Below are 12476 nucleotides of genomic sequence, written 5' to 3' on the forward strand. Positions count from 1 at the left end.
AATTCAACTTCTAGACATTTATTCAAAGGAGATAATCATGGAAATAAGCCTAGATTAATTCCCACGACGTTGACTACAAGGGTGAAAGACGGTCAGTATAAATAATATAACTTGGAGACTGGTTAAATCAATTATATATGTGATAAAATGCTATGCAGCTATTACTTTCTATAAGAATTCTTAATGATGTGGAAAAATCTTATGCTATATTAAGTGAAAAAAATAGGCCACAAAAACGTATGTCCACTGTAATCCCATTTTTAGAATAATAACTATAAAAACAAACTTGTACACAAAAAGTATGGGAAGAACAAATGCCAAAATATTGAGAGGACTTATCTGTGGGTGGTAGGATTATGGACGATTGTTTTTTCCTTTTTTGTGCTTTTCTCTATTTTGGGAAGGTTTTATAAAAACCATGCTTCTTTTGTCATCAGCAGAGAGCTATTCATGAACGCTTGGCAGCAGAAAAGGACAGGCTGGCCTCTGTACAGGGAGGCTGTGGACAAGGTGACTGAGGCCCTTTTCAGTCTACAGCCTGCCCCACAGACACGCTTAGCTCCTATGGCCCTGTCCCCCTACAGCCCCTATCGGGTCCATATATGGACCTGGTTTCAGCTGGTCTCCTTACGGGGTGGGGGGCCACATTGGATTAATCCAGAACATTCAGCCGGCACAGTCTCTACCACAGGCATCCTGCTTGACTCTTTTCTTGCTCTTACTTCCCTTTAGGAAGTGGCATGATTTTAGCACAAAGGAAAAACATAACAAAACAACACAAAAAACTCCCTGAACCTGGTCTTGAAGTTTAGTTCAAGAAAAAGAAAGGAGCACCCAAAACTTTTTTTAAACTGACTGTTCAAAGCCATTTTCCTTTCCAAGTGCTGCCAATGTGTGTTGGTGGATCAGAATGATTTCCTAAGCCTGTCTTTCCTTCCCTCGAGGTTTTGTGGGGTGAGGAAAGATAGAGATATTATCGAGGGGCTGCCACCTGCCGTGCTGCACTTGGGCCCTGCGTGTATTCCCCCCTTTAAGTCTCTAACTCTGTAGGTATGATCTCCCCAGGTTCCAAGAGGCCAAGTACCCAAGACCGCACAGCTGAGCCAGGACGGGACTGGGGTCAGAGAGACTCAAAGTCCGTGAATACTCAGTACACAAGGTGCCTCTCAGGTGGCCAGGCCCCTCGTGCTGCAGGGGTTGCCCTAACCCTGGGATGACCACATGGAGCCGTCTGTCAGCAGAGCTCGGGCTGGGAGCCAGGACCTCCACAGGCTGAGAGATCTGAATTTCAGCTTAAAACACATGGGCCCCCCAAGCCTACAGAATTCCCTCCCAACCTCCGCCTGCCCACATGGGCCTGCTTCCCTCCTTTGGGGAAAGCCAGGCGGAGTGTCACCTCCACCCTGTATCCCTCCACCGAAGGGACAGCCGGTGCGGCCTGATGGAACAAGGGTGCTTGGAGGCACACAGCTGGGCTAGTTGGCTGGCTCCTGGCACTGGAGGCACAAACACCTTGAACCCAGCAGCAGGCAAGGCCAGCCCAGTCAGGGAAGATGCCCAGATCTGTGTGGAAGTGGAGTTGCATGCAAACTGGGGTGGGCGACCTCAGGAAAAGGGGCAACCCAGCCCTGGGGTAATCATGGGTATGACACCAGCTTCTCCTCACCCCTCACCGGGCCCAGCCTTCTCAGGGCTGCCCAGTGATGAGAAGCTTAAGGGGCCAAGGGCATGGGCTGCCAGCACCGTCTGCAAACAGGCAGTGGGGAAGGCTTGCTGGGCCCTAACCTGCTCCCTTCCCAGAAAGCTCCCAACTTCATACCAGGTGGACACACTGCATGCACATCCCTCCCTTGGCCTCCCCACCCCAAATTCACAGAGCCCTGTCTCTGACCCAGGCTCAGTGCCAAAAACCTCACACACTAAACACCAAGCTTAATTCCCTGACAGCCCTGTAATGGACCTAGTCACCTGACCACCGTTTGCTGTGACCTCACTTCACCTAAATCCCAGCTCTCTTCTTCACATGGAAGGAAACAGATTCTTAGGGCTGCTGAGGGGCTTGCCCCCAGCTTCACAGCTTGTGAGGGAATTCAATTCCCAGCTGCCTAACTCTGAAGGAGGACTCCTACTCATCACCCACAGAGCCTGCTGGCCACCCCCCAGCCTGCTCCGTCCTGGGAGGAAGGGCAGGGATGGTGGCAGAGGGGAAGAGGCTCTGTGGGAGGTAGACTGGACCCCTGGCAGCTGGTCTGGAGTCCCCTGACCCTCGCCCGAGGAAAATGATTCCCACAATCAGCCAGCAGCCTCTCTGATGCTCACAGCCTGGGTCATGTGTGCTCAGAGGAGACAACAATGGGCAAGAGGGAAGAAATCCACTCACCCAGACACCACCCACTCCCCTCTGGACACGGGCACCTACAATCAAGAGTAACCCTGGAGTATAAAAGGTAACTAGGTAATCCCAGGAGTGGTTCTGCAGGAAGTTTCCAGTGCTCCTGAGCTAGTGAAACGAGCAGGCCCAGGACACGAGGCTGAAATGTTCCAGCAAAAGCCTGTGGTTCCCCAAGACTCTAGCTGCCATGTCGAGGAATGTGGGCCAATCAGGAAAAGCTGCTGGGAGGTGGCGGTGCCCTGATCCCCTGTGTGCTCCTGTGGGGTGAAGGTGGATCATGGCTGGCTTCGCATTTCGTTCTTACCCCGCACAGAGCAGGACGTTTCCGGTCTGAGGGGTCGGACTGCTTGCTGCTGGGGGAGCTGCCCTGGCTGCCTGTGTGGGTGGAGCACGGACCACGCGAGACATGAGGTGAATGCCCCCCAAAGTTTCCACCAAGAATTGTAGGCTGGGCTTGTGACCCATTTTGTGTAGCCATCACCTCCTCAGTCTTAACTAATCCCAACTCCAGTGCTGTTAGGGAGGCCTTGCATGAGCCCATTTCACAAAACAGGAAACTGAAGCTCGGAGAATGCCAGAGCCTTCCCCAAGGTCACCCAGCTAGGAGGCAGCAGGGTTGGAATCCATGCCCAGGTCTCCCTGATGCTCAGGGCCGGACGGCCCTCCACAGCCTTCTGGGAAGGTGGCTCCTGCAAGACTGGGGACACCCACTCCCTGACCCCGCCCTCCACTGCCAGCCAATCCTGACTCTGGACAGAGCTGGCCACTAGAGAGGCCTCTGAATCCATCAACATTTCCCTCCCTGAATCCTCCTGGCCTGAGGCACAGAACAAATCTCCCAACAGGCTGGTCCTGCCATCTCCTTCACCGGGCCTACCCCCTGCTCTTTCTTTATCAGGACTTCTGCGTGCTGCTACCATGGGCCTTGACCTCCGTGCAGGACTGGACAGTGGCACAGCCATATTTCACCTTGCTTCTGACGTGGTGCTCACTCAGCCCAGGCTGGGACATTCATTCCAAGTATAAGCTAACTTTTAGGTTTAATTGTAAAAGATCTGAGAAGTAACGACACCAAAAAGGCCAAACTGGAACCAACCAGTTGGTTGGTTCCAGTTCTCGAGTGGTGACAGGACATGGTGGGCTGGGACAGGGAGTCTTCTGTCCACTGGAAAGAGTCTGGCAGCCAAGCCCACGGGAGGGCACTCACTCCACAGCCAAGGGCTGGACCCTGGGCTCAGGGCTGACACACTGGCCAGGAAGAGCAGTGTTGGGTGGACTCAGCACGCCAATGAGACTCTTTCTTGAAGGCTATTTGATTTATCTGCAAGGCAGCTAGAGCTGCAGACAGTTCCCTCCAGGCCAGGGCCCTGCAGCTCTGCACATCCTGCATCTTCGCAGAGCTAACGCTACTCCCTCCACAGAGAGACCGCGGCCACTTAGGAGCAGAGGAGGAGGAGGAGGAGAGGAGTGCAGACAGTTAAATAAAGGCACAGAGGAAGAATACTGGCTTGAGAGTAAAGGGCAAAGAGAGCAAAAAAATATATGGCAAATTACCGGGTAGCCATCTCGTCCTGATTGCCCCTGTGGTAATTAATACGTCATTAATAATTAGACTTTCGGCAGAAAACCATATGGCAACACTTAGAACTCAGTCAGGGCCCCAGATCCCCCCAACGTCTGCAGGGTTTGCAGCAGAGGCTGCTGGCTGGTAACTGACTCCTTCAAGGGTGGGGGGGGGGGGAGGCAGGGCTCCAATGGGTCTGGGGGATGGAGCACCCATTCCCCACCTCATAGGGCCAGGTTGGAGGGGCCACCGGGGCACACACCACACATGTCCTCCCCGCATCAGCCAAGGCACACGGCAAGGACCTTGTGGGATTGTGGGCTTCTGGAGGGCGGCATCACAGTTACCACGGAAAATGCTCCTTAAATGGGGCCTGATCTGGGGCCTAGTGAGCAGGATATGGGTTTCCTGTCTGTTGCCACTGGGATGGGGTGACCTGAGGAAGACAGCCTTGAAAACCAGAGATATGGGGGCGCCTTTACTGCTACTGGATGCTTCTCTGACCCCATGTGCTCCGAGCAGTGGCTGCCCCGCCAGTGTCCCATACATTGGCATCCATCTCAGGTTGCAGCTTGAGAATTCTGCATTTGTTTAATCCACGTAGTCGTTTAACAGCCAAGTTAAAAAAAAAAACACAAAAAACCAAATTTTCTCCATAGCCCTCTGCATTACGCACTTCGGCAAGTTCACGCAGGTTAGCCTCCATGTGACAGTCAGGAATGACTCAACTGTGAAAAACTGCTCGTAGCCCATAAATCTACACATTCTCACTTTCTGGCTCAATGTGGTGCTGCTACACGCATCAAGAAGTCCAGACTCTGAAGGGTGCTGATCGGGAAATGAATCATGGCGAGTGGAAGTAAAACAAAGCTGCTCATCTGAAAGGAATTCCTTTAGAAGGTTAATTTTGGCTCAAGAGGACTGTCAATGTGCTTCTTGAATTCATTCATCAGGATTTATCAGGCTCTGAAAAACTGCCAAGATGAATCAAAGGCAGACTTGTCATGTGTCTTGGAGAAGGAACGGGATTTCCGGGGCTGCTGTGGATTGGGCAGCCAGCCCCTCCCTCACACCCTTCTCAAACTCAGCACCCTCACTGGCCAGCTGTGCTCTCGAGGTCTCTGTTGCCCAACCCGGAGAGTCAAATATCTTGGCAAAGAAGGAGAACGGACCCCAGGACCTAGTGGTCAAGCCCAACATATTCCTGGCATAACTGCCTGACTCCAGAGCCCTTTCTGCCAAAGCACGTGAGACGAGAATGCTTACACAGATCAACTGCTGCTGAACGTTTAGGAAATACGGGTATGGTGCTTGCATTTCTGTGCATCAAGCTGAGCCAGAGATTTGGTGAGGACCAACCAGGCTCATGTCAGCTCTCTTGGAGGGAAAACAGTCACAGGATGCTTCACTGGGCAAGTCAAGCCCATGGAATCCTGTGCTTGCATTCATCTACGAGTCACAAAAAAATATGGCCCCTGTCTGGGACTGAATTTAATTTTAAGGACACATCGCTCTAATCAAATATTATTTTCATGAAAGTGCTACACAGAGAGAAAACAAAATGTCTTATCTTTCAGGAGCAGAGAGCATAATCCAGGACACTTACGGGAGGACCTGCAAAACACAAGCAGAGAAGCCACAGTCAGCATCAAAGGGAGAGAGAGGGTCCCCTCGCCCAGGCCGGCCCGTCTCTCACACAGCTCCTGGCCACCCCTCCTCGCAAGGCTTTGATGCTGTCATTGGCCCCAAAGCCAAGTGGCATGGCAGAGGGAGTGCCTCTGTCCTTGGAGGGGCTGGGTGGGCATGTGCCTGGTAAAGACAATCCAGCAAGTTTTGGTTCCTGCATGCATTACATGAGGCTGCTGCTGCTTCTTGCTTGGGGCCCACCCGTGTTGGGTTTTGGCAGGCAGGGTAGGAATCAGACCTGTTCCTGCCTGAAGAACACATTTTGGAACTCACTAGGGGTTGGTTCATTTCTATGGAAAGGGAGAGACTTGAGAAAGAAAACATTCTGGGCGGAGGTGAGAATACTCCTAGGTGCACTGGATGTGTGAGTGTGAGGCTGAGCTGACATGTAGGGGGGTGGGGGCCCCATAGCCCAGCTCCCACAATGTAGGGGTTAACGGTGCCGAGCCTGGCTGCGCCTGGGGGATTTGAAGGAGGCGAGTCTGGAAGCGCAGGGGGCTGCTGTAGGGAAGGCTGGTGCAGCAAGCTGAGACTTGCCCCATGGAGAACAGTCAGGTGTTCCTCACCTTACAGTGTGCAAACCATATTGCACATCTATGACAGCATTTGACCTTCTCAACAATCTTTGAGGTATGATGAACATGCCCATGTGACAGATGACCACACAGAGGCTCAGAGAGAAAGAAATGACTTGTCCAAGGCCACATAGTTGGTTAGGGGTGGAATTTATCCCCGAAGGAAGTCTCCCGACTCTCAAATCCTACACATTTTCCACTAAAGCCATGTTGCTGCCAGACAAGTGACTCCTCTGCTCTCTCCTGGCAGACCCCAGACCTCAGTCTGGAGAGTGAGGCCGGCACAGGGAGGCGGCCCTCGGCAGTCAGCCAGCCCACACATATTTACGGATGGGCCGCTGGGTGCAGGTTAATGGGACCAGTGGTGAAAGAGGCAAGATCTCTGACTCACAGAATTTTCCTTGGATGGATCAATACTTAAGAAAACAACGACACAAGGAGGAAGCACAGGAAGCTCCCAGCACGTAATGAGGGGCCGGAGCCAGACTGGGCTGATTCGGGTCGGGAGGCTAGGCTGAGTCCAGAGGGTGAGGAATAGTTATCGGGGAGAGGAACAGGGAGGGAAGAGCGTGGCTAGGAGGGAAAAGCTCCAAATATGCCAAGGTCACTGGGCATCTAGGGTCCAGGCGAAACTGACCGGGCTGCAGGAGGGGAGGGCCTGGGGAGAAGGCAAGCCAACCAGACCCCAGCATCTCGTTTCCACGTCATTGTCCAGTGGAGCGTGATTTGAAGGACAGTGGCGGACACTGAAGAGTTCTGCACAGAGGAGTGATTTGAGGGGGAAAGAGTGGGCATGAGGATGGGCTGCAGTTGTCCCCCTGTAGGTGACAGTGGCCTGGACTTGGGGGTTGGCTGTGGAGATGAAGAGAAGTGAGTCGGATGGTACTTATCAGTGAGGACAGACAGGACTTGCTCATGGATTTAATGGTGGAGCATGAGTGGAGAGGTGTATCGGGCATAGAGGAAGGAGAGAGATGAGACAATGATTTTTCACTTGAGCAACTAATGCATGATGGTGCTAATGCCTGAGAACGTAACATGGCAGGGGAGTGGGCTGTGTGTTCCCTAAGCCTAGACTAGGGGCCGGGCAGGTTGTTGGCCACGTGGACATCCGTACAGCTGGCATCTCTCTTTCAGCCTGCTCTCTGTTTTACAAAAAAGAGAAAAGCCACCAGACGGACTTGCCATTGCCTTTCTGATGCCACACGCCTACACCTGCCTGTACCCGCACCTGTGCCTGGCCTCTGCTCCGTGCCCCTCAGGTTAACTCTGATAGAAGAAATGTTCACATATTGAGGTACGGGGAAGTCATTCTGGCTTATACATGAGTTAACTTGGGTTTTCTGCGAACTAAAACATCCTGTTTGTGGCCTATCAAACATACACTGTACACCTGCTTTAATTATTAAAGAAAAGGGCACATTGACCAGAAGTAAAGAATGTCCATGTTAAAAATAAAGATTAAATGCCTCCCTTCCTGGGACGCCAATGCTGGTACTCCTTTGATGATAAGATTCCCTTCCCAGGTGCCAAAGCCATACTGACTCACTGTGTACTTGCTGATCTGTTTTTTTGAAACCCTGAAGGAATGTATCCCTGACTTGTTTGTGGTTCTTTGTTCTGACAAGACATAAAGCTGTGCTGAAAACCATGCTTCTCTGGAGCAGTTTCTCAGAGTTATCTGTGAGGCTGGCTTCTGGGCTATAGTCCTCAGTTTGGCTCAAGTAAAACTCTTTTCTATTCCTTTTATAGATTGTTTATTGATTATTTTCATTGACAACTCAGAGGAGCTGACCCGCCTCTTCCTTTTTGGGACCCTGCGGCCCCCAAGCTCCCCTGGTCAAGCCTGCCTTTCAAGCAGATCCTTCCCCACAGCTCTGAACATGAGAAAACCATCCTTTGTTCCACGCCCTCCTCTGTTCCTGCCCCAGCTCTTCTCTCTCTCACAGCTGCACTGCTGGAAAGAGGGGGTCTCCCCTTAGTCACCTTCCACTGACCTCATGACCCTCCGGTTTGGATTCCATTCCTATCCCTCCACCAATGTGGCACTCACCATGTCTCCAACGACCTCCTCCAATCAATAAGCCCAACAGGATTTCTTCTCCTCCTTGGACTCATCTTCTACCTCCTTCTAGAAGTGCTCTCCTCCTTCGGCTTCCAAGATGACATGTCCTCCCACCTCCCTAGCTATTCAGCTGACTCAGTCTCCTCTCCCAGCCTCACATACCAAGGCTCCTCAGGGATCAAGTCTAAGCTTTCTTCTTTTCAGTTCCCTGCTCATCAGTCTCCTCTCTCCATCTTCTCCAAGGAGCTCTTCCATGCTCATGGCTACACTAGGTGGAAGTGTCCCAAATCTCCAGTCCTGACCATGCCTTGAGGCCCAGGCTCCCTTTTTGAGCTGCCTGCTTGATCTCCCCTTGAATAATCCCATGATTCCTCAAACAAGGATGCACAGTCACACTCACAATCCTCTGCCCACAAATGTGCTCCTCTCCAGCTCCTGGTCTCTGTGGATGGCATCCCCTCCTGACCAGCTAGTGAACGGGAAAACGAGGAGTCCCTCTCCACATGCTCTATTGGCACGTCCACTGTTTGTTGTTCCGGAGCCCATCCCCCCCTTGGGTCTCTCCCCAATACCACAACCTCATCCATGTTACCAGCATCTCCTGACTGTTGCAATAGCTTCTTCACTCATCACCCTCTTCACTCATCCCACAGACATTCACTGAGTGCCTACTGTTCTAAATGCTGTTCTGGGAAAGTGGGATACAGCAGTGAAAGTGACAAGCACCCCTGTCCCCTTCTAGTGAGAGGACAGCTGAGATACAATAAGCATAATAAACAGTACATCACCTGGAAGGCGATAGTGTCGTGGAAAGAGACAGGCAGCAGAGCAGGGTAAGGGGCGCTATTAGTGCTGAGAGGCAGACTGGGGGGGCCTTGTAGGTGATTTGTAGGACTTTATCTTCTTTCTGAGGTGGGAGCCCTTGCAGGGTTTTGAGCAGAGATAATATGACCTGGTTTATGTTTTAAAAGGGTCATACCATGCGGGGCAGCTTATTGCAGTGATGTAGGGGAGAGGTGATGGTGGCTCGCAGCCAGTGGAAGCGGTGTAGGGGGTGGAAGTGGCTGAGTTCTGGATTGATTCTGCAGGTAGAGCCGAGAGGATTTCTCTAGACTGTGGAGTCTAAGAGACACGAGTCAAGGAAGATTTTGGCTTGAGCGACTGAAAGGATGTTGTTGCTATCAACAGAGGTGGGGAGACTGTAGGTTGGCAGGTTCGGCTGGAAGGATCAGGTGCTCAGCTGTGCACGCATGGCTCTCGGGGGCACTCCAACACTTAGAAGGGGGTGGGAAGGAGAAGGAAGTCCTGGAAGCTGAGTGGAGGGCGTGCATCAAGGGGGATGGCATAATCCCCATGCCGATCAGTGCTGACGGTCACGTGAGGTGAGGACTGAGACCTGATGGCTGGACCTAGCAATGCAGAGGCCACAGACAGGAAGGGTGATAGGAGTGGACATCTGATGGGAAGGGGAGGGGAGGAATGTGGACAGTGAGAGCTTTCTAGGAGTTCTGCTGCAAAGGGGAGCAAAGATGGAGTAGTTGCTTTGGTGGTGTGGAGTCCAGAGAAGGGATTTCTTCAGGATGAGAGGCACAGCAGCACGTTTGCACAATGGGAGTCATCAGCAGGAAGCGGAAGACCCGATATGTTGGAGAAAGGGGGATTCCTGGAGTGATGTCCTTGAGGAGGCGAGAAGGACTGGCCCTGGCATAAGAGGTGGCATTGGCTGTGCTCAGGAGCCTGGATAGTCCGTCTGTGGCAATAAGCAGGGAGGCGGCGCATGCAGGTGTGTGGCCGTGCAGGTGGAGTTTGTGGAAGTTTTCTTCCAACTGCTCCAACTGTGCCAGTGAAGTAGGAACTGAGGCCGTCAGTCACGAGTGAGGTGTGAGAGGCCGAGGGTGTGAGGGGCTTCTATGCGGATATCAAGATCCCTAGGAGTTCACCCAGAAGTGGTGTTGGAGAGGGGGCTGGAGACCCAGGAGCTGAAACCCACTAGCAGTGAAAGGGATGTGCCTGGGATCAGAGATGGCTTCAAATATGCTGACCCAATGCTCTCCAGTCTCCATTCGGAGGCTAGATGCAAATCTGATCATGGCACTCCCGTCCCGCCACTCCTCACTTTCCCATTGTTCTTAAGACAGAGGCTCAAATCCAAAGCCCCGTCTACGCTGTGATCTGCCCTTGCCCTTATACCTGAGCCCCTCGAACTGCTGGGATGAGAGCTGTTATTAATAGAGGGTGGTGGGCAGGCCGGTGGTTATCAGGACAAAGTCAAGTTAGATTCATACCTTCTCATGAACCAGGATAAATTCCAAGAGGATCAAAGATTTACATGCTTCAAAAAAATCATAAAAATCCTGGAGGAAAATGTGGGAAAATTCCTTTCTAACCATGGAGAGGGGCAAACTTTCCCAAGTACAGTTCATAATCTAGAAGCTATGACATAAAGTCTGATACAACCATACAAAAACAAAAATGTCTGCAAGGCAGAAAGCACTGTCAACAAAGTCAAAAGCCAGAGTGGAAACATATTTCTAACTCATGTCACAAAGGCTAGATACCTTGATATAAAAGTGCTCCTACAAATCAACTCTAAAAACATCAACAATCAAATAGAAAAATGGTCAAAAGATATGAATAGAGAGTACACAGAAAATACAGCCCTTTAGGATGCAAAACAAAAGGAAATCTTCATTCACAATAAAAGAAATGAAAATTAAAACTATAATCGTATCAGATTAGAAAGAGTGAAAAAAATCTGATGATTTATGTCAAGGGAAATGAGGACAGTCACCTCAGACATTGGTTGAAAGGAAAAATTGGTACATTCTCTACAGAGAGTGATTTGGCAATACTAATTAAGATTTAAAATTTTTGTGCCAATTACTACAATGATCCTCCTAGAAATGTATTCCATAGATATATTAACAAATATATAAGATGACAGGTGTATAAGAATACTCATTGCAGAACTAATTGAGATGATAAAGACATTAGAAACAGTACAAGTGGAATTGCTTAAAAGAAAGGACGGGAGGCTTATCTAAATGGGATACTATGCAGCTGTGAAAAAGATTAAAGTAGTTCTGTATTTCTGACATGGAATAATCTCCCAGGCATATTGTTATATTTTTAAAAAGGCATGTCTTTTAATTGGCAGCCATTTGTGCTAAAAAAAAATCGGTAGGCTTTTGTTTGTATAAACATGGAACATCTCTGGGTGTGGGGAGAAGAATGTGGTCATCAAGTTACTTCCGAGTAGGGGAACGGGATGGTGGGAGGACAGGAGTGGCAGGGGAGACTGACTTTTCACCATGGACTCTTTGATGCCATTGGATACACGTGTATAGCTACCAAGTCAGACAAGGCAATAAACTTCAACTTGAAAACAGCTGGAGTAAGCTCTGTGTTTTTGTCTGGTCCTTCAGCTTTTGCTGCCTTTCCTCACACTCACTTCCAAGCTCTCTCCAAGAAAGCTCAGACTGCGATTATCATTCTGAGGACCTGGGATCCTGAGAGTGGAGCCCGAGGCCTGGTGTGAGGTGCAGCTCAGGAGATGAAGGAGGAGCTGCAAGAGTAACCATCACTCACTTAGGGCTCATCATGCACTGGGAACTCCACCATCAGCTTTCCCTAACCATCTCATTTAACCCCTGCTGCAACCTCACCAGCTCATTTTACAGATGAGGAAACTGAGGCTCAGAAAGGTTACCATGCCCAGGGTCACGTCCTGCTGAACCCAGGCACGACCCAGGCAGCTTGACTTTAAGCCTAACAAAGTGCAAACTATTTTGGCAGAAAGAGCTCTGACATTCACCGAGTGTCCCTTGAGGTCCCCGGGAGGGTGCGTGGCATGTCTGAGGTCACCTAGCTAGTGGGGAGCAGTTCAGGATGGAAGCAGCGCTGTGGGACCCCAAACCTTCCACCTTCCTCTGGTCCCCAGAGGGGTGGCCAGAGTGGGAATGGCAGCATTCCAGAGATTGATCCCATCACTGATGGGACAGGACACATCTAGCCCATCTAAGAGATTCTAAAACACACCATGCCACCACCTCTCTTGAGCCCTGCTGGCACCATATCACCAGTCACCATCACTTAGCATTGGCACCATCATTACAGCCTCCTTCTTCTTGGCACCTCAACCCCACCAACCAGAGGGGCCTTTTAAAGATGCCCACTCCTTCCCAGGGCTTCCCA

General features: G+C 50.9%; 1 protein-coding gene across 1 annotated transcript in view; it reads right to left on the minus strand.

The window, feature by feature from the left end:
* Positions 1-12476, minus strand: part of COL23A1 (collagen type XXIII alpha 1 chain) — a 367457-nt gene that overhangs the window by 41534 nt on the left and 313447 nt on the right. Inside the window, exons 4-5 of the mRNA XM_059917860.1 lie at positions 5563-5570; positions 3947-3973 (exon numbers count right to left, since the gene is read on the minus strand). Coding sequence (XP_059773843.1) covers positions 3947-3973; positions 5563-5570 — 35 coding nt within the window. The remainder of the gene's footprint in view (positions 1-3946; positions 3974-5562; positions 5571-12476) is intronic.

Source organism: Balaenoptera ricei, chromosome 3 (genome assembly GCF_028023285.1).
Source record: "Balaenoptera ricei isolate mBalRic1 chromosome 3, mBalRic1.hap2, whole genome shotgun sequence".
Classification (NCBI taxonomy): Eukaryota; Metazoa; Chordata; class Mammalia; order Artiodactyla; family Balaenopteridae; genus Balaenoptera; species Balaenoptera ricei.